General features: G+C 47.3%; 3 protein-coding genes across 4 annotated transcripts in view; 2 read left to right on the top strand and 1 right to left on the bottom strand.

Moving 5' to 3' along the window:
• Nucleotides 1–8,253, top strand: part of CHLSN (cholesin) — a 97,630-nt gene extending 89,377 nt beyond the window's left edge. The window contains exons 4-5 of the mRNA XM_072348807.1: nt 298–379; nt 4,352–8,253. Coding sequence (XP_072204908.1) covers nt 298–379; nt 4,352–4,534 — 265 coding nt within the window. The 3' untranslated portion in view covers nt 4,535–8,253. The remainder of the gene's footprint in view (nt 1–297; nt 380–4,351) is intronic.
• On the top strand, nt 6,437–20,644 carry CYP2W1 (cytochrome P450 family 2 subfamily W member 1). 2 transcript variants are annotated; one of them, XM_072348798.1, is made up of 11 exons: nt 6,437–6,573; nt 9,869–10,054; nt 12,965–13,693; nt 14,424–14,586; nt 15,711–15,860; nt 15,956–16,113; nt 16,590–16,760; nt 16,879–17,020; nt 17,338–17,522; nt 17,777–17,918; nt 18,370–20,644. In XM_072348798.1, exons 3-11 carry the CDS (start codon nt 13,508–13,510, stop codon nt 18,588–18,590), a joined length of 1,518 nt encoding a protein of 505 aa, XP_072204899.1. In that variant the 5' UTR covers nt 6,437–6,573; nt 9,869–10,054; nt 12,965–13,507; the 3' UTR covers nt 18,591–20,644. The 2 variants fall into 2 exon arrangements, with proteins under 2 accessions (XP_072204899.1, XP_072204900.1); XM_072348799.1 differs by lacking the exon at nt 6,437–6,573 and adding an exon at nt 8,944–9,261.
• A 158-nt stretch (nt 20,645–20,802) lies between these two features.
• LOC140258516 (cytochrome P450 2W1-like) lies at nt 20,803–27,751 on the bottom strand. Its single transcript, XM_072348847.1, is given in 9 exon segments — nt 20,803–21,633; nt 21,897–22,038; nt 22,711–22,895; nt 23,032–23,170; nt 23,952–24,125; nt 24,420–24,577; nt 24,651–24,800; nt 25,992–26,154; nt 27,593–27,751. Coding segments are annotated over 9 exon segments (1,617 nt in total). The 3' UTR covers nt 20,803–21,286.
• Between the last annotated feature and the right edge of the window lie 20 nt (nt 27,752–27,771).

Consider the following 27,771-nt stretch of genomic DNA (forward strand, 5'->3'; position numbering starts at 1 on the left):
TAAGGAATCAGTGCTTTCTGATGGAAATACTTCACATTCTTGGCTGTGGTCTCTCTTGGCCGTGGTCTCTTCCTATGAGCTTTTCACTCCTTGCACAAAAGCCATCTAGCCTTGTTTTGCCACTTGTAGAAAAACACGCACTAATATCCCATCGGCACAACGTTATGCATCAACACAATGTCATGCATGCAGAGTTCCTTAGAATCCCTATAGGAAATATTGTATGAAAAATAACTATTTCAATCACGCGGTATTTTAAGCTTTTTTTTTTCTTTCTTTGTCTTCAATTTATTGCAGCTGGTCTGAAAACCCAAAGGAATGGAAGTTTCAAAAGACGAGACAGACCTGGCTGCTCTCACACATGTATGAGAAAGAGAAGGTTTGTATTATCAGGAGTTGTTCTCAGAATGATAATGTTGGGAAGTTTTGTATGTTAATTGTGGCTATTATTTAATAAGCAGAAGCCATTAGCATTAGCCGTGTGCTTTTCTAATATATTTTTTAATCACTTATGATTCCATTGCAATCTTTTAAACTAAAATACTCAGCTATTCATCTTCCTGCTTTGGGGTGGCCGTTCTGTGGACACCACTAGACTTAAGCATGTCAGACAGAAAGAAATGACACTTTGTATGAACCTGAAACTTAATGAGGGTAAATTTGAACATGTCCTTAATTTGAGTTTCTGACTGTGGAACCCAAAGCTGTAAGATGTGCTGAGGGATGTGGTTTGGTCAGCAGTGTTGGTGACAGGTGGATGGTTGGACCGGGTGATCTTCAAGGTCTATTCTTACCTTGGTGAATCTCTGATTCTAAGCCATGGCTCATGGATTGCTTCAGATGTCTGCTCCAAATAAGATGTACGGACACACTGCCAAGATGCTCAAATAGCTTTCTCATCAAAATTAGAAGTGAGACCTTATGTTGATTGTAAAAAGCACTAGGCGTAACCAGAAGGCAGCCTTTCATCGTTACCCAAATCCATTCATTTCATAACTTAAAAAACAGCATCCACGTAGCTTCCAATCAGCATCTGAGCACTGCAGTGCAGAGCTGAGCACTTCAGCTGGTGCTCCCATTGTGTAACTGAGCACCCATCCCACTGTTTGCACAGCAGCTCCTTATTGATTCATTCCATTGGCATTCAGTCAGGTGTCGCTGACTATGTGTGTGTGCACTTGCACACTTAAACATCACCATCTTCCCGACCCAAATGGCACCAACCAGCTGGCAGAAGGTGTTACTTTTATGACTAAAAATACTTCCAGAGAACCGTCTGATTAAAAGCAGAGCTTTGTGAAAGCAACAAGTGTTCACACAGCGTAATGAGTTGCCAAATACGTATGGGATAATAGCTATCCAGGTTGTTTGCATTGCCTTTTCTTTTTAAGCTGTGCTGTTAAAAGTGTTTATCCACCTTTCGAAGTCTGTGTGTGCTCTTTAACTCTGCTTAGAAACTGCTCTATGGCCAGAATGGCATTTTTGCTCTTTTACCTGTTTGCTTTGGGGTTTTGTGTTGCAATATGCTGGGAAATAATTAACTGTAAGTAGCATTTGTGTTACAGATCAAAACCCAGCTTCGCTCTGTATTCTGTGACACTGAAATGGAAACCTCCTTTCTAGTTTTGTCGTGTTTTTTTTCTTTTCCAAGTGATGAAAGCGTAAGGATTTATTTATATTCACATGTTTTGTACTGTTGAATAATCAAAGATGCATTGTATACGAGCTGCAGATAATGATTAACATCTGCATTCAGATTCAGCGCAGTGAGCAGAGCCACTCATGATCGAGCATGTATCAGGTCTTTTTCTTTGTCAGGACGATGCAGGGCCGCTTTTGTTGTGTTTTTATGCCCAAATCTGATTTCCTGTCCATTATAGAATAAAATCCATTGTGTATCTGAGCATGGCTAAAAGACCAAAGGAGACTTTTTTCCTAAGCCACGTCTTTGATCTCTTGGTGTCACTTGTCTTCTTACTGCAAAGCCATGCCAAGAGGTAAATTAAGTTTCCTGTACTGATATTCTTCTTTCTGTAAGGAATAAACTGAGGTTTTCTAGTCATTTACAAAGTGATTTTAAGTGCCTTTAAAATCCATCTGCTGTAGGCTGAAGGCTTCAGAGCCCAGGCCTGCATACCTACAGTGTGTGTGTGCACCTCTTTGGGAACCTGCACTGAATGAACGCTGCATCATCTGTTGATCGTTGTCCTTTGGCACAGCATTTTAGAAAGAACCACATTGATTGTCCTCAGCCTCTGGGCTGTGCATCCAGGGGGGTTGTGGAGCTCCTGCAGAAGGCAATGAGAAAAGCCAGGGTAATTTACAAGTGATACCTGCTCTCTCCCTGCTGTTATTTGTTAGCATTTCCCCATTTTCATGGTGTCCCTTCCTGAGCTGATGGTAACTGTGTCATGTTTGGCTGTTTCCACGTTAGCCTGCTCCAATGCATGTTGGACATGGCAGAGGCAAAGCAGGTGTGCAAGAGGGAATTAAAAGCAAGCAAAAGGGAAAATGGTTTAAGACAACCACAATGACAGTAGTGAGATCCTGTAGACATCACTTCATTTGCTGGAGCTGTGGTGGGCCACCTCAGTACCCAATTTCAGCCCTCCCAGCTGAGCTTAGAGACAAGCAGTGCTCCTAAAGCCTCACCAAGAGGCCCTGACATTGCAACCCCTACAACAGTCCAACTAAGTGTGACTGCACACAGTGAGCTGTGACTGTGCCACGAGGTCTGAGCACAGGGGGCATTAATTATGCCCCTAATTTGGCTAAAGTAGGACGCAGAAATGGGGCTGAGCTTTAAACACCTGGTACTGATACCTGTGCTGAAGGGCCATCGTGCTGGCACCGTTAGCATCTACGTGTTTTTCTCTGTTAGCAGCTTGTTTAATCCGAGTAAAAACGGTTCCAAAAGTGTTGAGGTTTTTTCATTGTCTTTCGGTGTGTTGGTTTGTGTTGGTTTTATATTACAGGCACACTTTGTGTATCATCACTTTCAGTGTTAGTCATTATAAAATGAATATATATATATTTATCTGTACTGTTCCTTTAGCACAGGAGTGCTTGTGTGAAGTCCAAAAAGGTTTTCTGTAGGGTGTGAGTTACGAAGCAGAATGCAGGCTGCGCCTTTGATTTACTGCTCTGTAATATCCCCAGTTGATTAAGGCAGCATTGGAGTATTTTCTCTTCCTCCTCTTGGAGGGCAATAGAAGTTTTAGTGATCACAGTTGTTCTGCCAAATGTTGCTGGAGAAATAAGCTGTAAATTAAGCATCTGCTGAAGTTCTGTCTTCTCTGCAGTGTTGTTACTCCACAGGATTGGAGCAGCCCTCGTGCAATGGCTCCAGGCCTTTAAATACTTACGCATGTGTTTAGCTTTGCTTGCGCTGAGTACGCCTTGCAATGTTGTATGTGTAAAGTCAAACAAAGAAACATACTTGCGGGGTGAGGTCATTGTCACATCTCCTGATTCACAGCAAAAATGTGCTCTTATTGGCTCCAACCAGCTCCACAGATACACAAGGTGAAGTTAAGATATGCTTCAGATAGATCTGTTCACTGAACGCTGTTGACAATAAGTTGGTTTAAAATACTGTAGAATCATCAGCAGTCTATGCGAGGTCACTGCCAAGAGTCCTTAATGGAGTTGTATGTTGTACCAGACAGGCTAAAATTTAATCTCTTACTGGTTAATTAGAAAGGAGGTAAAATGGGGGTAAGGCGACTGCAGATAACTGAACTGCTTTTGATGTCTGATGTGTTAAAGGAGTGTATCGGTTTTAGTCAGCGTGATTTAGAAATTGTTTCCATATGTCTGAATTTTTGCAAATTCAATTCAGTTCCTTTGCATAAGCATTCTGTCAAAGTCGGGATCTGTTGTGTGCTGCTGGGTGGTATCTCATCATAGCAAACTAATGGCTTTGGGTAGGAGTGAAGATACTTCCAGCATAATTCTTTCCTTGGACACACTTGTGCCGTTCTCCTGAGTATGGTAAGGTTTGCATACATGTATCCAAAACTGGGGTCTGGTTGGTATGTTTTATCCCTCCCAGCAGCCCTCACAGGCAGTGTTTGCATTTGCTGATCATCACTTCCACATCTGCTCAGCATTTCCCCTCAGATGCTTTGCCCATCTGAGCCCATGACATTTCTCACTGCAGTCTGTCCTTCCCAGCGCTTTGAGCATTGGCAAGAAACTCTTCCATTTGGAGGTGAGCAGCAGCAGATGCAAATGTCTGTGCAATTGTTCACCTACCTTTCAGGTAATGCTTTGACATGACTGTGGATGAACACTGAAAGAGAAGAAAACAAAGCAGGTATTTTTTAATTCCGTGTTTTTTTCTTTACAGGTTCCAGATGAGTATTTCACCATTTTACTGGACTATCTGCAGGGCCTTAAGGGCAGCGCGCGAGACACAACTGTGCAGAAAGCTGAAGCTCTAATGCAGGAATTGGATGGATCGGATGCAGAAGACCCAACCGTGATGGAGAAGTGTGAGCGCATACGCCAAGTTCTGCAGCTGCTGTCTTGAGTGCTTGTCTGCTGGAGAGAGGCATTGAATATCACGTGCAGATACTTCAAATTTGTTGTAAAGACGTATTTTGATAATGAATCTGGATACTGCATATTCTGAATTTGTATTCATGTTTTCAGCTACAAATATTTCTCATGTTTTGAGGTGATGAAGTCAAAAGAGAACACCACATGTGGTCCATAGACATGCTACACTGATGAAAAGTAATCTCAGTGCATATCTTTAGAGAAGTACATCTCTCTTTCTTGTTAGGTCTTCTCCAACTCTCCGTCTAATTACTGTTAAATAAGAAGAGCTTTGCAGTCCTTAACAAGAAGAGCAGAGCAGCCAACAAAAAGCCCGGAGGTTCCTTTACAATGGCAGCTTGTAGCATTAGCTTATAGTGCAGTGCTTGCTCAGCCAGCTGCAGTCTATCACTTTCAGCTTCAGAAGCGTGTCATTTGGATTTGGGAAAGATCACTTTCAGTCTGTTGAGCATGGGTTGTATAACACAGTTGCTTATTGGTACTTCACGGGATTATCTGGAGATACCATCAGCTTTGTTAGTTTTCCTTGTATATTTCAAAGGTTTTCAATGCTTTGCAGCAATTGTTTAGATGTTCAGATAATGTGCAGATGGGAACAGCTCAGATCTTTTGACCATATGTAGCGAAATCATCTGATCGTACCCAAACTCACCCTGTGATGAGAAATGCTGCATAACAACACTTTGAGTGCTGCCTGCCAATATTGCATTTTCATTTTGCTCTGTAATTGGTGTCTAAAAGAGTAAATTTGCGTTCATTTGCTTTGACGTGGGGCATTTATCTCCTATGAATGTGCTAAAAACGAGGTTTTCAAGTAAAAACCAAAGACATCAATCACTCAAAAGTTGCACGATTGGCTTATTATTTAATAACACTTGCTATCAGACTGTGTTCTTGACCTGATTCTTTAATCTTTCTGCAGATATTGTTCGTACTGTATTACCAACAACTTTATCAAATGCATGTTTTGGAAGAGTGGCTGTCTTTGGTAATTACTGCTTTAATGTGGATGGATGAAGGAGGGCAGAATCAATGGATCTGCTGGTCTAATTTTTCAGTAAGAAGCATTTGAGTGGATTTGATGGCCTCCACAGTCAATTACGAGCCTTTAGAAGTATGAAATATGTTACTCGTTACCAAATAACTTAAGATTTGGGCTTCTTGAAGATGAGGTTTTCAACCGAAGAAGACCTGTTGTTAGCCCAAGCAGAAACTGATGCTTTTTTCTCTCCGTGAGAAGGGAAGATGAATTTCTAAGGGGTGAAGTTTTCTAAGTGCCTTGTTGGGATTTTATAATTGCATTTTAGGTGTCAGAGAAGAATTGATCTCTCTTAGATATTTGAGAATTGCATCTTTTGATTTGTCTGTCATACAAAAGCATGGATCCTCACTGTGCACTTCCTGTACCGCAAAGCCGACAAGCACATTGCAGACATGTTTTGGAAGAGGTTTGTGAGAAGGATGGTAAAGGTAAGGCCCAGGTTAAAAGATGTGAGCCTTATGTGGGTGTGACGGGTTTGGTAAAGTTTGCCTCCCTTCAACCTTTGTTCTGGCTCCAGGCAAATATCAAAAATAATTGCAGGAAGAGAGGCTTTATAGATCAGGAATGTCATCTTCCTTTTTACATATATTAATAATAAAAACATGTAGAGTCTTTCAGTCTGGAGCCCGTGTGATCAGCAATGTTTGGAACAGAGCTGTTAGAGCCTCTCAGCTGTGCCGTCCTGGTGAGTGCAATGCTGCTTTGCTCTCCTCTTTTTCAGCTGCAATTCCATCTTCCCCTTCAGTGCTGCCAGTGCTGGGTGAGGGACGTGGTCTTTGGCCTTTCCTTCTTCCATGTATGGAAAGTTCAGAAGCTGAAAACAAGCGTATCTGTTGCTCTGATATGTTTGATGGAGAAAGCAAAGTTTGGTGTCGTCTGCCACATGTCTCCTGGAGCATCGCACTGCTTGCTGCTGTCTGGCAATGAGTTGGAAGGCATGCACAACTTCTCTTTCATGTCATAACTCTGTAAGTCATGGGGTTTCAAAGCTCCGTGTGAGATATTGTAAGTATGGTCTTAAATGTGGTGTTGTGGTGTGAATAGGAAAGGACACTTCAGTGGCATTTCACTTTTTTACTTTTCCTCTTTTCTTGAATCTTCAGCTGGTAGGCAAACAGTTCATCTTCAAACACCCATGAAATATGAAAGCAAGCACGTTTTGGGCTGTATAGATTGTTAGGCCCATTGTAAAGATGTGATGATGAGAACCTGAACCCAACACAGTGTGCAGACTCAATGGCACCTCTGGCCATCAAACTGTCACTTCAGTATGTTAGCTACAGGGCCAGCTTCTGCTCATCTTAGGATTTTAACCTAGAAATTTACATTGCTGGACGGTCATATTTATCAGGATTTCCTCCATGATGTATTTTAAATGGTGTATTTTAAACTATGAGGTGGGTAATTGCAGCTATGGAATTCCTGCAGCTGCTCAGAGCTCTGCAGGCAGACACAACCAGTCACTTCATTCACATTGTTCCATCCTTTGGTCACGTAGAGTTTTCAGATGTTTGTAGCCCAGACAATCCTATGGCTGCAGACAGGACAAAGTAGTGTCTGGGTTTCCATGCCATGGCTGCTGCGTTGGTAAAAATTGAGTCCGAGGCGAGAAGTAACAGTTTGCATGTATGGTCTGACAAACTGCATCTTCATCTGCATGCTCTAATTGTCGTCTCGGTGGGCTAATCTGCATTGTGGAGCTCCGGCTAGAAGGATCCTGTCTGAAGAGAATGCTGAAGTCAGGGCTTCTAGGCAAAATAAGGGAACATTCATTACTCAGAATTGCTTAAAGCTGGAATTGTGCCTCTAATGACAGCACTAATTACTCGGAATCTGACAACGTGGAAAGTTCCCTTTAATTTGACTGATCCTGGCTGTGGGTTGTGTATCTTCTTGTCTTCTTGTCTGCCCACAGTTTTAATTTGTTATCATCATTGTAAAATTACTGAGTAAATGAATTCTCTCTTCTTATTTGGAAGGGATATATTGTGGTTGTTGGACATGTCATTTATTTCCTCCTACTGGAGAATAGTTCTGCTGTGTTTTGGTTCATTTAAAGCAAGGTGACTCTTGACTTATCTCTTACACCTTCAGGCAGTACAGAAACTCTCTTCAATCTGGGCTTGGTGGGGTTTGGTTGGTTGGATTTCCTTCCCTTGTTTTGTTTTTGACCTTTGCCACTGAGTCAGAGCAGAAAAAGCAATACAGAAAGGGACTTTAGTTGCAAAGGCAGGAAAGTTAGTAAACAGAAGGATGGAAAATCTTCATAGAGTTTTGAGTTTAGTCCATCACTCATGTGCAACATGACGGATCATTGCTGTACTTGCCACTGTGTTGTAGCTGGTAAGTCATTTACTTGGTGTGTTCCTACCAATTCTGCTGCTGAATTCAGAATTTATGCCTACCAGGCAGCATTAAAGCTGGAGAAGTAAACTCTGCTGTGTGGGTTTGATGCTACGCAGAAGAAACCAGTAGGAACTTTCCTGTTAGTTTCACTTAGTGTGGGATCCAGTCACAGCAGTTTCATCACAAGCATTCCCTTCAAAACATGCTTTAATGTTCTGATTCATTTACAGTCAAAATACTGAATTGATGTTACTTAATTTAAACTCAGCTTTGTTGACATAAAACTTTCCAGTGGTTTATTCTTGTTGGGGCTTTGGTTTCCTTTTATGTCTTCCTTTCTGTATGGCTGAGTGAGCCAGTTATTTCTGTGCCTGCAAATAGGAGTATTAGCTGTGTACAGCGACTGCAGTCATACAAGGACACAATTAAATGTCCTTGCCTTTGCAGGGTGCTTAGCAATGATTTATAATTACCTTCTATTTTAACTTCTTCATAAGAACTTACAGAGTCAACAACTCAGCGTGGTCAAAAATAACTATTTCTCAAATTATGTTTTCTCTTTTTCCTAGGAGGAGTGGAGAACACCATACTAAATACAGCTGATGTATAAGTGATGGGGGGAGGGCGGCACCAAACAGTGGTTTATCTTTCTTTGTCCAAACAAAGCTGAATAAGAAGCTTGTGCTGCGAGGAAAGTTTGGCTGGGACATGGAGGGAGGGCCCTTGGGATAAACACAGAGCACTCATGCAGTCTTTCTTAATGATTTCTCTTTTTTTCCTACATGCAGAAAATTGTTGGCATTCCCCAACAAAACCCACAAACACACCTACTTCAAAAATGTAAATAGGTCCCAAAATCAAATAGTGAAAGGTCAGGAAATGCCACATGTATATACATGGCCAGAAGGATTCTGGTCCTACCTCTCTGTGCCTCCAACCTGGAGGCTGAATTAAGGGGAATTGTGTTAGAAACAAGCACACAACCCCCTCCCCTAAATAAGTGAGCACTCAGTTGAAGGCTGTTCAATTTCCTATTAGTTTTAGTTATTTTGATTTTTTTTTTTTGAGGTTTCTTGATAATTTAAATAGTACACAGCCTTTTGCTGTCACAACTGACATCTGTTTTCTTTATGGTCTCATTGTATTTGAGAAAACTGTAAGCCTTGGGACACAGGATCGTTTCTTTTTCTTCATGTGCTTATAAATAGCCAGGCTAACTGCAGCCCTGCCAAAATCCTCACTGATTGTGGAGCTCCATTGGGCCCAGAGGAGGCTGTTGAAAGGCCACGTTTCCCTCTGCTCCTCTCGAGGTACAGCAGCCTTTGGCAGCATCCTTTGTACCAGCCAGGCTTCCCCTAAGCCCCATGAAATTGCCCAGATCTGGTGCAGCCAAGCAAAGGGCAGCACATATCTGCTTTGTGATGTGAGGCCGCGGTGTGTGGGCACACAGCCCGGCGCCTGCCTTGCCTTGCTGCCCGGTTCCGGTCTGTTGAGACTTGCAGCCATCTTATTTGTCTGCTTTCTGTGGGCTTAACTTGACCAAACAACTGGTTTACGAGCTCTTGGGGTGTGCTGAAAGCTTGAGCCACAGCAATGGTTGCATAGGTACCGCTAACATAGGTACGTGCCAGGAGACCTCATGGATTGCACAGATCTGTGCTGATGGTGTCACTGAAGCACGAGCACCCCCAGAGTGTGGGCATGGCCAGCGTGGGCTGACAGCTCTGTGTGGCTGCACAGCAATGGTTGTTGTATCTTCTTTTGCACAGCCCAGGCTGCAGGATGCTGTGCTTGGGAGGAAAGCAGCAGCCAGCTTGCCAATTGCTTCCAGAAATTGGTTCAGGCTTAGAAAATATTAATAAAACAAAAACAGGGGTTTCCCTTTTGTTTTCTGAATCCCTTTTTATATTATTTCAGCTGTCTTTGGACAAAGGAAGGGGGAAAAAAAATGAACCGCAGAGAGATCATGAGAACATCTTTGACGTTGTTTAATAAGAAAATACGGACTTGTGTTGAGTTACGCAGTTAACGAGGAGCAGACAGGCGGTCTCAGTCCTTTTTGGGTAGTATTTTCAGTGCCAGCAGAAGGTGGAAACTCAGCAGGTGAGTGTGGGTTGATGCTGTCCCCATCACGAGTGCGATGGATGGTCACTTCTCCAAGAGAGGGATGAAGGGGGTGTGACAGACACAGTCCGTTTGCCTGCTGTTGATGCTCCCCTCCTGCCAATAGAGCAGTGTGGCTCCCAGCTGACCCTGTGTGCATCACTGCAGGGTGGGGGTCCTCCACCTCTCATGGAAGTGTGTTAGTGGTCCCTGTCTGCTGTATGGATGCTGCTTGGTGTTGCCTTTGGGCTGGCGTCAGAGGGCATGGGAAATGAGGGGGGCTTGTCCCAACAGTCCTGCCATTCACTCGGCTAGGACCTTTACCCGGGTCACCTTATCTTCCTTGCAACTCAACTGGATCGTTATAAGGGGCATCAATGTGACATTGTCTTGAAATGGGTTCAAAATCCTCCCCGATCTGCTCTGTGGGCACAGGGAAATGCTGTGCCTGCAGGCCTGCTCAGAGGTCGGGGTGCTGGGGCCATAGCTCAAGTCATTAGGATTAGTCCATAAAGCCCCTCGTAATCCACATCTTAAGAATCTGAAAGGTCACTTGTGGTCCAGTAATCCCGAGTAGTGAACGGGAAGAATTAGTGGTGATTGTTTTGATCCTAAACCACCTCTTAAGATAAATGCTGGCCTCTGCCCCAAAAGCATATGTGTGTTATTTCGGTGGGGTCCCAGAGGCCGTGCAAGGAGTGAGCAGCTGGGCTGTCACACGACATGATGCAGCACAGAGTTGTTAAGCAATCATTTTAATGTTGGCAGGAGGATGCACATACCCACCTGTAGCTGTTGTGTTGCACCTGCTCAGCACCAGGATCCCCACACCCTCTCCCAAACCTCCCAGTGCAGCTGCTGGTGCCAACCAGAGGAGCAGAGGGAGTTCTGGTGCTGGGACAGTGGGCTGGGATCCTCCTGTGGTGCTGGTTGGCACTGGTGCTGGAGAGCAGTGGCACTTCTGCCCAGGGGTGCAGGGTGGGTGCACTGGGCTGGCAGTGCCATCAATGGTCTTGTGCTTTTGGGTTTGTGCTTGCTTTAGTTCTCTTCCCACATTGCTCCTCTATGCCTTAAACAAGCAGCAGGATCCAGAAGTAAAAGCAGCATGTGGATGAACATCCAGAGCAAACTTCATGGGAGGAACAGCATTTGGAAATGCAGCACTGAGTCATCCAAATAGAGTCCACGTTAAAGGCTCTTAGGAAGCAGTTTGGGGCGATCTCCTGTTAAAGGAAGGGCAGCTGGTTGTCTCCGTGCTCACAGGGCCGTGGTGCTGCACGTCACGGCTGCGTTCTGGTGTCTCTGCTGTGTGCCTTCCTACCTCGTGTTTGTGTATGGTACAGAAAGGGCTGCAGGAGGGAAGGAGATGGGCTCCGTGGTGGTTCTCTGTCACAGGACAAAAAGGGAAATGGTTTCAAACTGAAAGAAGGCAGATTTAGACTGGATATGAAGAAAAGGTTTTTTATGATACAGACAGTGGCACAGGGTGCCCAGAGAGGCTCCGTGTTATAGTTACCAATTGGGGCTCAAGCAGTGAGCTGTTCCCCTTGCTGTGCAATTGCAGTGTGACACCCCCAAAATGGGGCCGTTGTGTCCCACTGCCCCTCACTGGCCCCAGAGCTGAGGCAGGAGAGCTCGGCTGCTGGTTCTGGTGCTCTTGTCAGACAGCAGCTAATTGGGAAGGGCTCAGCCTCCAAATGCTTTGCAAACACCCGGGTAATGACTTCCTTTCCCAGTTCCAGACCCGTGGGTGGTTGGCACTCCGGGTAAAGGCTTCTCTTCCTGTGATTCTCCCGTGCTGTGTGACCCTGCTTGACCTGGGGAGGTTTGACTTTTCGAAAGGTTCATTTACTCCAAGATAAAGATTAATTTTTGTTTTAATTTTTAACCTAAATCTCGTGGGAATGTGTTTTTGCATTCCACACAAGATGCTGTTATCTGTGCCCAGCTTTGCCCCCTCCATGGCTTGCTTCACCCAGGAGGTAATGAGTAACCCCCATTCGCTGCTGGGCTCAATGCGGTTCTGTGCCACGGTGTGAGAGGTGCAATTCTTACACCACTGCCTTTACATGGAGCCCAGAAGACCTTCCAGCAGTGACGGTGGTGATGCCAGGTCGGCCCCAGGGGAGCTGCAGCCCAGGGCTGCCCTCACAGCACAGCCCTCTGCTCCCAGTGCTCTGCCCAGGGCCGCACAGACGGCCGTTGTCCCCACGGGGACACGCAGCACTTCTCCAGACTGCCGGTCTCCTGCTCTCACCGCAGGAAAACGCTGTTGTGTGTAATGAGGGCAGGTTTGGGAGGAAGCACTGCGGGGTGAGAGCCGTGCTTGGTCTCCTCTGTCTGGCTGCTCTTGCTGCAGTCAGTGTGGGAGCAGCAGGCCTGGCACACAACCACGCAGCAGCTCAGCTCTGCGAGACACACACGGGTCTTGTGTCCCTTTTGGAGTGGAAAGAGAGGAAGTGGCACCAGGTAACTCAACACGGGCACAGGAAGAAGTGCACCCCACTCATAAAAGCAGGACGCATGGAACAGAACCACGGCTCTGGGCTTGGCAGTGCTGAATCCATTTTTCACCAATGTCTCAGCAGTCCCCTGCAGCTGGGGGGGTCCCTGCACAGGGATGGACCCAATGGTGCTGGGCAGCCCCCAGCCCTAAACCCCCTGTGTGAGGCTGGGAAGGGGACTGCAAGCCCTGAAGCAGGGCAGAGGAACTTTACGAGGCTGTGTGCACTGTGGGTGTGATGTGACGGCACATGGTGTGCTGCAGGGCCACCGAGGAGGCGTAGCTCTGTCTGTACAGTCCATAGGTAGAGCTTTAGGACAGCCCAGATTCAGTAAATAGGAAGAGATAAGCAACAGAGCTCCAAATCTGCAGAGGAAGGTAACGAGTGCATCCCGAATCTTTTGCAGGAGTGGGAAGCAGCTGGAAGGGGCTGTGTGCAGCTTCAAGCATCCCCTGGAGCAAATCACTGCATTGCAGGACCTGCTGCATCCTTGCTATGCCATGGGTTGGGTGCTGGCTGAGAAGGATTATTTGGGATTGGCATTTGTAAGCTATTGAAAGTGGAAGGTGAAGAGCTGCTGGTGTCCAGAGATGAGGCTGAATGAGAAGATGGAAGAGATGGAGAAAGGGAATATAAAGAGAGATTTCACGATTGCTGCCTAATTGGGAAACTGGCGTGGATCTCTCCGGTTCTGGACAAATTATTGCAGGCAGAAGAATTGCAATGAACCCAGTCAGCCCCATGACGTGGGGACCCGCAGCTCCCCGAGCTGTGTTCGGACTTTGCCTTTTGCAGACAAGAATTCCCAGTTTTGGGGAGGTATGGGCGTGGAGGAGAGGATTGTGCAAAGCCCAGCAGCAGCCCTGGCATCAAATACTCTCAATAAATACAGTGTGAGTGTCCTAATCAGCAGCTCTCAGCGGAGTGCAGAAGGGCAGGCTCCACCAGCATGGCTGCCCTCGTGCCTCTGCTCACCTGTGGGCTCTGTGCTGCGCTTCTCATCACCGCACTCCTCTGTGTTGTAAAAGGTTTTAAACGATCAGCTTTAAATTTACCTCCGGGTCCGTTTCCTCTCCCCATCATCGGCAACCTGCACCTGCTGGACATCAGGAGGCAGGACAGGTCTCTGATGAAGGTAGGAGCAAGCACCCATGGCACCTGGGGCCCTGGGGGAGGGATGGCTGCAGTTCTCCCTCCAATGGCAGTTCTGAGGTAACTGCTCAGTGCCAAATGCTGGGGGTTTTAAAACGGGATTTAATAAACTGAATGTAAAGCTTTCTGAATGATGAAGGAAACTGTTCAATCCCAGCTCTGCAGAGTTTGGTGGGCAGTCGGTTACGTGAGAGCTGCCCGCACACTGAAGGCTGTGAGTACCTGCATCAGTTTGGGTGGATGAACCTAAACTTTGGCATCTTTATGTTGTGAAATACTCTAAAATATTTGAGTGTCCACATGGCCAAAATTAAAAGCGGATGTTTAATTGTAGTTACCAACTCATGTCTTGCTGGTTTTCTAGATGGGAGTTAGTGTAGCACAGCCCAGAGAAAAGATATGGAGGAAATAATTTGAAACCATGAGTGGCTTTGTTGGAACAACATGAGTAGAGTAGGATAGGGTGTCCTGAGGAGGAAGAGACCCACAAGGATCACCAGGTCCAACTCCTGGCTCCACATGGCCTCAAGTTGCACCAGGGAGGGTCAGGATGGATAGGAGATGCGGCACTGAGGGAGGTGGTTTGGTGTCGTGGTGGGGATGGGCTGATGTTGGACTTGGTGATCTTAGAGGTCTTCTCCAACACGAACAACCCAACCAGCAGAGCAGAACGTCGTGCTCCCACTGACCGCTGATTTTTCCAATCCTTGCAGATTTCAGAGAAATACGGGCCCGTGTTCACTGTCCAGCTGGGGATGCAGCAGACAGTGGTGCTGAGTGGCTACGAGGCAGTGAAGGATGCGCTTCTGAACACGGCGGATGTGTTTGCGGACAGACCTGCTATCCCCATCTTCCATCACATCCAGCATGGAAATGGTACCGGTGCCTTCAACTCTGCTGTTTTCCAGACGTGTTCTTTCATTTTCAACCTCATTTAGGAGTCTTGAGCCCATCAGTGGCTACGCTGGGTGGGTTTGGGGCAGTTTGCTTTCTACAGAACAGCAGCTGTGGGCATCTTCCTATTTGCCTTCTCCATTTGTTTGCTTTTCGCAGCACTTGGGTCACGTTTCCAGAGTTCTGCTGCAGTGCAGAAGGAAGGAAATTATTTTTCACATGAAGGCTGAGGTCCTTATGCAATCTCTCTTCTGCAGTTACTGGCAGTTCAGACAGAGCCTGGATCATGCATGACTCATGATAAAGACTGCGAGAACTGGCAGGAGCGCAACAGCACGAGCTGTTTGTACCTCAGACAATTACTTCTGTAAACAGATTTTTGGCGCATTTCTGCATTGCATGCTAAGAAGTGATACATTGCCCGAGACGAGACATTGAAAAACAGCGAAGGGAATAATCCAGGGCTGAAAGGAAAAGATCTGATGACCTAATACATATATAATGCATACAGCGTATAGGGCTTTTTCGTCTTGTTTTTAAGAGTGAGGCCCAGGGTGAGGAGGAGTACACTGTGAAGGTGTAGACCATGCTCAGCCCTGGAGCCAGCTGGACAGGGAGCACCACCGTGGCACCAGGGCTGCCTGCTGTGCAGGTCTCTGCCAAACAGGAGAGCTTTTGGCATCACCTAAGGGCCAGCTGGGGAGATTTCCCAGCTGTTAGCTGTGGTACCTCCCTGACACCCCTCCTTGTCCCCTTGCACAGAAGAAAGTTCATCCTCTGAAGTGCAGCAGAGAAATTGTTTGTCCTGTTCATGACATGGACAGAGCAGCGTCATCTGCTCCGAGCCTTGCTCTCTGAAACAGCTGGGTTGTTTTCCTGGAGGAAAACGAGTCAGCCTGAGACAAATACCATGTAAAGAGTTTTTGCTATAAATAGGCAAAACCCAGAGGTGTAAACAGCAGATTGCCCCCTGCCCTATGGAACCTGGGGCTGGGATCTCCCAGGGCTGTCCTCCCCCAGCACCCAGCCCTGCAGGCTGCAGAGCCCCTATGTACCGAGCAGACCCCATGGCAGCTGTGCAGCCACGCCATGCCATTCCTCCGTAGGTGTGTTCTTCTCTTCCCAAGAGCTCTGGAAGACAACACGGAGATTCACTGTGGCAGCTATGCGGGATCTGGGCATGGGGAAGCGGCTTGCAGAAGAAAGGATGCTCGAGGAGCTTCGGTTTCTCACTGAGCTGATCAAATCCTTCCAAGGTGAGCTGGGGTGTTTTGTATTACTTTGCAGAGCCACTGCAAAGTCCTCGGGGTTGCTCTGGAAGACAAATGCAGGTGATTTGGGCCGTTTCCAGGTGGGCCATTCCGACTTCGGCTTTTGAATGCGGCTCCCACCAACATCACCTTTGCCATCCTCTTTGGGAGAAGGTTTGACTACGGAGACCCAACGTTTGTCACTCTGCTACGACTCATCGATGAAGTTATGCTCCTTCTTGGCTCCCCATTCCTGCATGTAAGTCACCCCCCATGCTGAGTGTAATTGATTTATAATTCATGTGAAAGTTAAAAACGATGCTCTGACAGCTTCAAAACGTGCATATTTTGGCTTGCTAAACATTTGGAGTTTTCTTTGCTAAGGCGTCACGCTTTATCTTTTTGCTTTATGGCCTCTTTAGAAATACAATTTCATTGTTTCAGGAGTTCACTACCACTTTCCCTTAATTGTGTTCTTTTAATTCATGTTTATAGGCTGTGTCTAGACAAGTCTGATAGCTCCCATTCATTTCTGTAAAGAATTTTTAGTGGGAGACATTGTTATACACTACATTTTTTTTGGTTGGCCAGAAAGAGAGACTTTCATACAGTGTCATTTGGTTCCTCACCCAACTGATTTCTCCATTATGATCCTTAAGTTTTGCAGTCTTTTACAGAACTTTATTTTCTTCTGTGTTTTTTTATGTTTGGTTTCGTGTGGGTTTTTTTTTTTAGCTATTTAATTTCTACCCGTTCCTTGGATTTCTTCTTAAACCTCACAAGCTGATCCTGAAGAAAGTGGAAGAGGTTTGTGTGATCCTAAAGAAACATATCCAGGAGAGCAAAGCAAATATTAATGGAAACAACCTGACGAGCTACATTGACGCACTGGTCTTCAAACAAGAGGTATTTCAGCACTACAGTGATCACTGATGTGGCATCTTGTGTAGAGCTGCTCCACGTTGCTGCATGTTCTGGCTTCTCATGCTGACAGCACTGCCTTTTTCTGTTTGTTTCCCTACAGGAGGATAATAAAAGCAATACCCTTTTTCATGATGCAAATGTGTTGGCCTCTGCACTTGACTTGCTCATGGCTGGCACTGAAACAACATCCACCACCCTGCAGTGGGCCGTCCTGCTGATGATGAAGTACCCTGAGATTCAAAGTAAGACACCTTTGTGGGCCCATTTCTCTTACAGGGGGAATTAAAGCACTCTGCAGTGACTTCATTAATGCTGCTCACCTATAAAAGCCCCATAGCTTCTCTCTAGGGCATCCAAAGTCTGAGTGCCTGCAATGTATCCATCTCTGTCCAAGCTTTGTATGCTGCCCTTCAGGGCTGAGGGATCTGAGGGCTTGCTTTCACACCTACTACCAGGGGCTGCATATCTTCACTGCATCCCGGGGCAGTTCAGCCAGCAGTCCTCACAGGTCAGGGTTTGGAGATGCTCTTCTCACTCAGTGCCTTCCCTTTGACCACAGAAAAGGTGCATGCAGAGATTGAGCGCGTTCTTGGCCCTGACTGCCTGCCTACCTTTGAGGACAGGAAAAACATGCCCTTCACCAACGCAGTCATCCATGAGGTGCAGAGATTTGTCACCCTTCTGCCACACGTTCCGCGGTGCACCTCTGCTGACACTCACTTTAAAGGCTATTTCATACCTAAGGTACGTGCTGCTCTGCAGCCCAAGAATGGGCAGTGGCAAAATGCCACAGATGGGTTTGGAGTGTGAGTTTCTGCTCAGAACTCAATAACAGCACAAAACAACTTAGTCGTAGGTTAGTCAATAATTCTAGTGTGTAATAACTGGTATCATTTGATGATGTACAAACCTAGAAATTGGCTCTCTGGAAGTTTGCTGGAAGGTCCAAAAGGGTTGCATAGCTAGATGGCCTTAATCTGAACACAGCTACGTTGTAGGGAACAACAGTGATTCCTCTGCTCTCCTCGGTGCTGTTGGATAAAACACAGTGGGAGACGCCGGATGAATTCAACCCCAATCACTTCCTTGATGCAGATGGAAACTTCGTAAAGAAGAAAGCATTCCTGCCCTTCTCCACAGGTAACAGAAGGGTTTGGCCTGGCAGAGGGCTGTGTGTGCAGCCAGGTGTTGGGCTGTGAGCTCTGGGAGGAGCAGCACAGGTCAGCGGTGGGGATGCTGTAGCAACATTTGAGTGAATTGCAAAATGCAGTCCTCAGTGGGAAGCACACCAGGCTTCAGGATTTAAAGACACCTCTGGGGACATAGAAGACTCAAGCAAGAGTTCTGCCTTCCTTCTCCCTTAGGAAGAATGGTTTCTAGGTTGTCCCAAACCAATTCCTTGCAGGCTTGGAGTGAAGCAGCCCTGCTCAGATACATATAGGAGACCAGTGTCAACGGCTGCTGACCATCACCCAGCTATGTCTGCAGTTCTGCAGCCTGTTCTGTCCCTCACACTGTTTCTACTGAGCTGTAGGGAAGAGTTCTCAAGGAAACTGCCACCCCACAAACCTCTGTGCTCTTGGCTTTGCAGGGCGGAGAAGCTGCATTGGAGAAAGCCTTGCCACGGTGGAGCTCTTCATCTTCTTCACGGGCTTGATCCAGAAGTTCACCTTTAAGCCTCCACCCGGGGTGAAGGAATCAGAGCTGAATATGAAAGCAGAGGCTGGGTTCACCATGAGGCCATACCCACAGTGTGCCTGCGCTGTGCTGCGCCGTGAGCCTGAGCCTCATAGAGCAGAACAACCCAAGTAGCTGTTCACTGCGGAGCCCAGCAGATGCACACAGGAGAAACCAGGTGTCACTATGCAGTGTTTAGCAGTAATGCCTTCTTACTCGATGCCTTTCAAGTACTGGCTCTGTGCTTAAAATATGTGTTAAGCAAATGGTTTTGTATGAAGCAGAGGAGAGCTGTGGCTGAGGCGAGCGGGGAGTAGCACCTAACACATGGGGGGTGACAGAACCATCACTAGTTCACTCATTAAACGCACAGTGTAAGGAAACGTTCCTAGTTCTCAGCTTCTGAGAGAATGTTTCTCATTGGTGGGTTGTTTCTTCATTTGGAGAGCGACGTTAGATACAGATTGTCTCATTCTCACATCCCTGCTCTTCTCCCATTCCTCACTGTACCTGTTGTGATCAGCTACTCCCAGATACCTGCACCATGTCCAGTGGGTGCCCTTCCTATGCTTTCCAGTCTTCTGATTTTCAACCCAGATACCAAGCCATGACTTTTTATGTTCCCTGTGCGCTGAGGGATCTCATCACACACCTTCACCACTGATGTCAATAGGACTCTCGTTTCCAGCAGCTCACTTTTGCCTTGATCTGAAATGCAGAGAAGGGGCCAGAAGGATTTGACAGGACTGCAATGGGGGCTGGGCTGAGCCAATGCCCTACAAAGAGTTTGCACAGGTGAACCCCATGGAAAGGGGCTGTCTGCTGTAGGATGGGAGGAAGGCAACTCCCGTTTCCTGCATACCACCTGATTCTCCCAGTTTAATGGTAAATAAATAGTGCACATCTCTTTGCTCCCAGCCTCGCTCCCAGGTGAGTGCAGTTGGACTGGGGTTCATAAAGTTGCAAGGTGTTGCCCACATGGAGTCGTGGTTGTGGCTGGCAGGGCATTCTGGCCCAGTGGGGACTGCAGGGCTGGCAGTGACTTGGAGGGATCGTGGTGCCATCTCGTGGCAAAAGGCGAATAGAGATGATGCTCTGCATGGTGATTGTTGCTCTGGACAGTGTGCAAAGGGGCTGCAAAGAGAGGGCTGGTGCTCATTGCACAAGTTGCTTCTATTCTAGCACCTGGCCATCATCCCTTGGACAACAGAGCCCCAGAGCCCACGACAAGGACCAGGTCTGAGGTTCTACCATGAATGAGTGCAGATTTAAACTCCATTTGCAACATCTGTCTTCTGAGTTTACATTACTCCCGGAGGAGCAGGAGCAAACCAAGCCTCTCAGAAACCAAAGGCAAACATTTTGATTTCAGCAAGGCCAAGCTTTCCATCCCTGAGCTGATGCATTGCTTTTTCTCTCTGTCCCCCCAGTGAAGATCCCATCCCCAAGAGATAGACTGTCAGCAAGCAATGCTTTGGGAGGGCAAGAGAGAGGCTCAAGGCATCAGCCATGGGGACGTCAGGGAAGTTGTGAAGGGAACTTTTCCCTCTGCCTATTCAAGCAAAAGCTGGGGGTTAGGCAAGGAAAAAAGTGGAAAGCCAGGAGTGTCCTCAGTAATTATAGCTGAGCACCAAGAGAAATCTCTTTGCCCTGGAGAAAGCACTGCTGATATGGAAGCCCTCAGGCTGAGCTGTTTGTCTGTAGGATCAGGGCATGGGGTACCTCTCAGCCATGGGGTACGAGCTGAACCAAATGTGTTGCTGTCACTCTGTTCTCAGGTTCAGCTCCATGGCTTTTCTGCAGAATACCAAGTTTGGTGGCAGAAACATCTGATGTAATGAAAACGTGGGAGGACTGAAACTTTATTGGGTTCCCGTGAAGGGAGAGACATAAACAATGTGATAAAGTACATGATAAGCTAATGCATGTGGAGAACAGAGATTCACAGGCAGCTGTTTGGATGGAAAATATCCTGAGCTATACATCAACTGGATTGAGATTGCAGTATATGATGGCTGATTAGAGTGCTGCAGACTGGGGCAGCAGGCAGAGCAAAAGAAAGCAACGACAACCAGATCTGATCCCAGTTCTCCTTGCATGTGTGTTTGCCTGCATGCAAAGCTCCATCTGCAAAGAAACTGCATGGTTGGTTCCAATGGGCAGACTGTTCCAAACTGCACTGATTGCCCAGGAGATCCTGAGAGAGGGGATGTATTTGCTCCTGTTTTAACCAGGTCAGAAAAGACAGATATCCATAAAACTAGAAATGAGTCAGTTTATTTTCCTGCATCATTAGCCTTTTATGGTCACTTGCTGGTATGAATGTAAACTGCAAACTTATAAATGTAGATCTTTTTCCATTCAGACTGTGGAGCAGCATTGAATGTGATGGCAGCAACTCTTGGCTATCTAGACAGGTTTGCAGACTTTAAGGTGTCTTTCAGGACTGCGTTTCAAGGAGGAAGAACTTCATCCCCACAGCCCATGGATGGGTTGTTTTGCACTCTCAGTGCTTGACTTGGCTGCCTGCCCCAGTGGGATTTTGCTGGAAGCTCTGGCTAATTAGAGAGCTTGGCTCAGGAAGCACCTACAGCGTATTTCTGCGGCTCCCAGTGAAGGTTGGTGTGTCTTGACTGGGAATTCTGGGCAGATTTCTGCAGTGTTGTGAGCCTCACTTCTTTGGTATTGAAGTGTGGATGTCACACCTACATCTCATGGGCATACACCCTATGGTCCTTCAGCTGCTCTGTGTCCCTCTCTGGGAGGGTCACCAGGATTGTGCTTTCTCATCGATTGCCTGCACCCTCCACAGCATGGGAGCAAAGAGCGGGTCAGTGACCTATGGGGAGATGTAGGGGTAGGAGTGGACGGAGGCAGTGGGAGGGAAAGATGACAGTGTGGCATGTCGGGATAGGGTGATGAACCCCAGCATAGCTAAGATGGGCCTTGGCAGTGTCCCTGCCTGGCCGCCCCGCTGCAGGCCCTGGCTACTCATGCAGGATGGCACAGGTCGCCTGAGGCCGAGGCCTTAATGTAAAAGTCGTTTCGGGGACGGTCAGGTCCAGGTCAGCCTCTGAAACTCCTGGCTGAGGTTGGAAAGTGAACGTCTGCAGCAGCCCTACGAAGAAGACAAACAGCTCCATCTTGGCGAGGCTTTCTCCGATGCAGTTCCTTCGCCCTGCGGATGACAGCAGCGTGCTTACTTGATGGAAGTATCAAGCTGGAGAAGTCCTGTCCACAGTGGGTTTACCAAAATGTCTCACTCCAACTCTAAACGTTGCCCTACCACCCCTCCTCCCCACTCCCAATGCAGGGCTGTCCTTCCTAGAAAGGTCCTCTCCCCATCTGGATCTTTGGGAGCCAACCCTTGAGCTCGTCATCCAAATGAGGGGCAGTAATTAGCCATGAGGACCCCTCAGTGTGGCCGAGGCCTTTTGGTACCTATGGAGAAGGGCAGGAAAGCCTCCCTCTTGACAAAATTCCCTTCAGCGTCGAGGAAGTGGTTGGGGTTGAACTGGTGCGGTGTCTCCCACTGCGTCTTATCCAGCAGCACTGAGGTGAGCGATGGGATGACAATTATCCCCTGGGAGAAGACACAAGAAATAGCAAAGCCCAGGGGTACTCGTGGTGCAGCACCAAGGGTCCTGGGTGAGGGGTGTGAGGAAGGGGCTGGGGATGAGAAGGAGCTCTATGGAGAAGTCCTTTCCACAGTGGGTTTACCAAAACATCTCACTCCAACTCTAAATGTTGCTTTGCCAGTAAGATTCTTGGCTGAGCAGGAAGGCAGGGCTCGACGCTCTGTGCTGCTTTAATCTGTGATATAGATTTGTTGTTGTGGGAGATTTGCTCCCAGTGGGGCAGGTGGAGACCCTGAGGATTTTATCCCCTCCACCAACAGGACACCCAGCTGTGCCAAGGGCTGAAGCCAAATGCCACGTTGGCACCGTGAGGACCTCAGGCAGAGGGTCAGATCCTGCACTTTGCCTGGCAAATACTTCACTGGGCAGATGGCATCAGAGTTAAAGCAGGGTCACTCTTGGAGTGTGGAAATGCTGAGCATGAGGGCCTGAATTGAGTTCCATAGTACTGGTCTCTCTGGGCTCAGCAGAGTTGCTGTGAAGGAAGAAACTCTTCTGGGGTAATTCTGGACATCTATTTTGTGCTTCTGTCCTATGGCTCCCTCCAAAGGAGCTGGTCTGTAGTGCCACTGGAAACAAGAGGAGCACGGTGTGCCCCTGGGCTGGGCTGTACCCACCTTGGGAAGGAAGTATCCCCTGAAGTGGGTGTCCACAGCAGTGCAGCGGGGAACATGGGGCAGGAGGGTGATGAACCTCTGCACTTCGTGGATCACCGCGTTTGTAAATGGCATGTTCTTGCGGTCCTCGTATGTGGCCCAGCTTCCAGCTTTGACAGTTCTTCCAATCTCCTCCTGCACCTTTTCTGGAAGGAACAAAGAATGGGGATGTATCTCAGCGAGGAAAACAACTCCCCCTTCAGACCTGATTTTGGTTAAAAAAAAAAAAAGTGTTTTTCCAGCATCTGGAGGAAGAGGAGTCTTAAAACACCAGGAGCTCACTTTGGATCTCTGGGTACTTCATCATCAGCAGAATGGCCCACTGCAGCGTGGTGGCCGTGGTCTCTGTGCCCGCCATGACCAGGTCAAGTATGGATGCTATTAAGTTGTCATCGTGGAACAGGCTGTCTTTCTTGTTTTTCTCCTTGAAAAGGACAAGCATGAGAAAGCTCTTACAATAGCGTTAGTAGTATGTCTGTAGTAGTATGTTAGTAGTATTTATATTGGTGTTAGCAAGTTTGGGAAATACTTTATAACCCAGAAGGCCATTGGGTACGATTGTGTGTTTGGGAACAGCTTGGTAAATGGCCTGATGTTACTTTTCCTGGGCCTTAGGAGGCTGCACTGAACCTTCCTCCACAGTGATGGGAAGAAGACTAATGTCTCACGTTGGCCCATTTCCAGTGGGAAAGAAGAAAAGACTCAGAGCACAAATACTTTGTGTGGAATGAAATCAACTGATGTGTGAAATTGCAGTCTCTACTAAAGTAAGATGCAGGGCTGGGCTCGCAAATGTACCGACCATTCATCATTCCAGTTCTTTAAGTGTATCGTTCATCTTGGAGCAACAGTATCAATGATTAATTGATTTGTTGTCAGAAAAAGAAAAGCACAGTCAGCTTACGTGTGAGTTCATGCATTTTCTACTACAAACTAGGACTTCATGTCACATTATTAGCACTGCTATTTGGGGAATGGATTGAGAGAATGGCTTTCACATTTCAATTTGGATAGAAAAATCCTTGCAGTAAAGTACACCAACCGTACAAGACTGGAATCTGATTTCAGTGCCACGAGGACAACGGTGTTAATTTCAGTAGGGTTACGTGACAGGGCTGAAATCCAGATCCACAACTGTTTTATCTAGAAAAGCTAGAGAAGAAGACATCACAAAAGCCAGCAGAGCCCAAGCAGTCCTGTACCTCGTGCTGCTTGAATACCAAGGCGTCAGTGTAGCTCCTCACACTGTTCTCGTTGATGTCTTCCCTGCTTGCCTTCATGTACTGCCTTATAATGACACGCACGTCTTCTATTTTCTTAAGCAAAATCTTGTGGGTTTTGAAAAGAAATCCAAGGAATGGGTAGAAATTGAAATACTAATGAGAAATTAAAAACAGAGAAGTGTTAGGTCTGCAGGAGGATCAACATGCTGAACTAACTTCTCCCTAAGGCACAGAGGATGAGCTGAGTTTTGTCTGTAGTACTATCTGTGCATCCCAGGGAGTCCTGGAAGGCTCAGCTTCATTTTAACACGGATGGGCTTTGCAGTCTATCAGCCTTAATGCAGTACAACTCAATTTTAAGCTTTTTCACTGTTCAGTGCAAACTGTTCCTCCACCAGTAACAGACTGGTGAGGAAAAAATGCTGACCTTTGGGATAGGTTACTTACATTCAAGTACGGAGATCCCAGAAGAACCATAACTTCATCTATGAGTCTTAGGAGAGTGAGAAATGTTGGGTCCTTGTAGTCAAACCTGTCTCCAAAGAGCATGAGGAAGGTGATGTTGATCGGAGCAATACTGAAGGACCTCAGGCTGAAAGGTTCCCCTGCAGTGGGAGGAGGAGAGCAGTGTCAGAGTGACATGGATGCTGCAGAGCACCGCGATGGGCTCCTGCTCACCTTTGAAGGATTTGATCTTCTCGATGAGGAAGTGAAGCTCCTCACAAACTTTCCCTTCCATCATTTGCTTCCCCATGCCGAGGTTGCGCATGCTGGAGACGGTGAACCGGCGCGTTGTTCTCCACAGATCGCCAATGGAGAAGAACACACCTGGGGCAGCCACACCACACTGAGTGAGTTATGGGGCTGGGTGAGGAGGAAGCTCCGCAAGCTTCTGCTGCCCAGTTCCCATGGCTTTGGGTAACTGGGGTCCCCCATTTCTTTGCGCTGCAGCCCTGCACCCTCTCAGCTCAGCTTTCCTGGTCACACTGAGGCTGCTGGCTGCGGGGTGAGGGGAGGGCTGTCAGACCCACACCATGGGGCTGGGGGGGAGCTGGTCTGAGTCAGTTGTGCAACCTCTCTGACCCTGTTCGGTTGCAAGGTGGGGCCTCAAGCAACAGCCTCGACTCTTTGAAGCTTCCCCCTTTGTTCTATTCCAATCATAAAGATCTGTTATCTTTGAGGGATGGGATGATTCACTCTCCTTGATCCCAGTCATTGCTGTACTGGTTTCTGAGATTCCCAGTAACATTAAAAATACCCCCACTTCGGAGTGGAGAGAAAAAGTGATTCTTCAGAAAATCTGTGACCCTTGCTACCCTTAGCCCATGTGAATTTATGGCTTTGGGTCACCTCTGAGCAGCTCTGACTTGGTTTGAGAGGGTAACAGAGAAAGATCCGATACAGCAATACTGGCAGCCTCCCTCAGGGATATTTTATGTGTAAATTAGCTCTGAATGATGCTTTTCCCGCCATCAATTCCTTTTCCTTATGTAGCGATAAATTCATCTCTTGATATTATGGCTGGGTAATTTAATTTCTAATTGTAATCCCAACTCTGGCCTGTGACCAGCATACAGAGCTGCCTTCTGGCTGCTCACACCAGAGCCTGGCTGGAGCAGTGGCTGGAGGAACAAGGCAGGATGTCCTCTGATGTCCTTGGGAAAACCACAGGGATGTCTGGGGGAAGAATTTCCAGCCTCAGCCCATTGCTGAACAGATTGCACGTCCCACCTGAGAGCTTTGGTGGAGGGAGACAAGATGCTGGGGACTGACTGCGTCCAAAATTGACACCAGGCACCGGGATGAAAGGGCAAACCTGTGCCTTTAAAAACTCCACTCCTCATCCTCCAACAAGAGGATAAAGGTTGGCTGCAAGTGTGCTACCAAAAAATAATGGCAGTGAAAACTCATTGCATGAAAGTGAAGGAACACCATCAGCAAAGGGGGGGGCCGAGGGGGTTTTTGAAAGCCAGGCTGCAGGGTAGCCGTCCCTCCCACCCCCCCTCATTGCTCTAGTACCGTTTCCATTCTGAATTTGGTCAAATATTGGGATGGATGGTCTGTCTACAAACTCCTCTGTGTAGTTCACAAGCGCCTCCCGCACAACTTCGTACCCAGTCAGGACCACAACTTTCTGGAAGCCAAAATGGAGAGTGAAGACCGGGCCGTATTCTTCCGCAAGCTGAAAGAGAGGCAAGCTGTGATGGTCAGCAATGGGGGAAAGTCCCTCAGCCAGCACTCCCTGTGGTTAAGCATGGGATGTTCTGCGTGGGTGAGCAGAAGGGTGCTTGAATTTATTACCCACCCCCTGTCAGTGCATTGCTAATCCAGTCTCTTTCTAAAGGAGAAAGTGAAAAAAGAGAAGTGGAGTTAAATTGGACTTTGGATGGCAGTGCAGGTTGGCCAAACCAGGGAAAGACCAGAATAGTACAAATAGTGACACTGTTATACAGGACAGCTCTTTCTCTTCTCCTGTGCTTCTGCTGCTGCTAGATCAAGGGATTGGAGCAACAGCTGCAGAGCATCGCCATGCAGGAGGGTCTGCAATGGCTGACGGAGGGCAGTGGGTGGCCCCAGGTGCTGCCCAGCTTCATGCACTGAGCCTCAGCCTACGCAGTGCAGCCACAGCTCATGGAGAGGAGAAAATGCATCCCCACCTGCCCAGCAGCACCCCAGCAGTTTGCCCAGCCAGCCGTAGTACAGTGCAGACACTGCTTTAATGTTATCTGTGGGTGAGGAGCAGGGATAACCCCTCTGGATTAATCCCAAATTAAAGTCAAATATAGGTGACTGCAAATACAACAGAGCAGGCAGTGAGAGCATGCAGAGGTCATTCAGAAACAACCCGAAGGCAAACTTGTGCCCAGCACACTGGGTGAGCTACCCCAGCCCTGCACTGCTCATAAGGCAGCAATGCAGCCTCAGTCCAGCACTGCACACCCGACAGCCACCTGCATTCACCCAGCACCGGAGCGATGGAGCCCTCACTCGAGGAGGGAGCGATCCGCAGTGCCAGCTGTGCCAGTTGTACCTGGCACCAACACACAGCTCCGGCATGAGTAGGGTAAGCTGTTCTGATTGCATGCCAATGGAAGAGCTTCCAGGCTTCTTCTGGTTCCCCAGCTCAGCCTTCCCATCCCACCCTTCTGCCGTCCAGACTTTAATGCAAAAGGAAAATGGGCTTTGCAATGGGACATCTGGATTTGGAGTCACTGCATCGCGACATTCCCCCTCTGCTTCTCTAGGACGCAGGGAAAGAAGCGGTTTCCATTCACGCTAGTTCTTTCCTAATGCTGTCCACATTTTCTGGGTGTCAGAGCTGTCAAATTAATATTTAAAGTCCCACAAGCGCTGCAGACTTCATGTACATCATCACAATTACATGAAGAAATCTCGTATTACCCAGAGGTGTTTTACTTAACGGTTGATTGCTCATAAATGACACTGCACCAACACAGACATTGGCTTGGAGAAGAAAACCAGAAAGAAAATATTACAGAGCAGTTTCCACACCTTTACTACTTAGTTCATACTATATAAAAAAGACCAAAAATTAGCGCTTTTATAACCCAGGCAGCTTTAAAATGCACGAGGATCCAGGTTTGGGTTTTTTGTCCTACCTTCATTAGTGACTTATCTTGCCTTCTGATGTCCACCAAATGCAGGTTACCAATGATCGGAAGAGGAGTTGGACCAGGAGGCAATTTAAACGCTGCATTTTTAGAGCCGGTTGAAAAATAGAGTACAGCTAACAGCACTGCTGCACCCAACAGACCCATTAATACAGGGTCGGAGATAC

The sequence above is a fragment of the Excalfactoria chinensis genome, chromosome 14, assembly GCF_039878825.1.
Source record: "Excalfactoria chinensis isolate bCotChi1 chromosome 14, bCotChi1.hap2, whole genome shotgun sequence".
In the NCBI taxonomy this organism is placed as follows: Eukaryota; Metazoa; Chordata; class Aves; order Galliformes; family Phasianidae; genus Excalfactoria; species Excalfactoria chinensis.

What these genes read in the sequence shown, in the direction of transcription:
- CYP2W1 (XM_072348798.1), top strand. Translation starts at nt 13,508, where the DNA reads ATGGCTGCCCTCGTGCCTCTGCTCACCTGTGGGCTCTGTGCTGCGCTT. An exon ending in GCTGATCAAATCCTTCCAAG is followed by an intron (nt 15,861 to 15,955) that starts GTGAGCTGGGGT and finishes GGCCGTTTCCAG; the next exon opens with GTGGGCCATTCCGACTTCGG. An exon ending in ATTCCTGCCCTTCTCCACAG is followed by an intron (nt 17,919 to 18,369) that starts GTAACAGAAGGG and finishes TTGGCTTTGCAG; the next exon opens with GGCGGAGAAGCTGCATTGGA.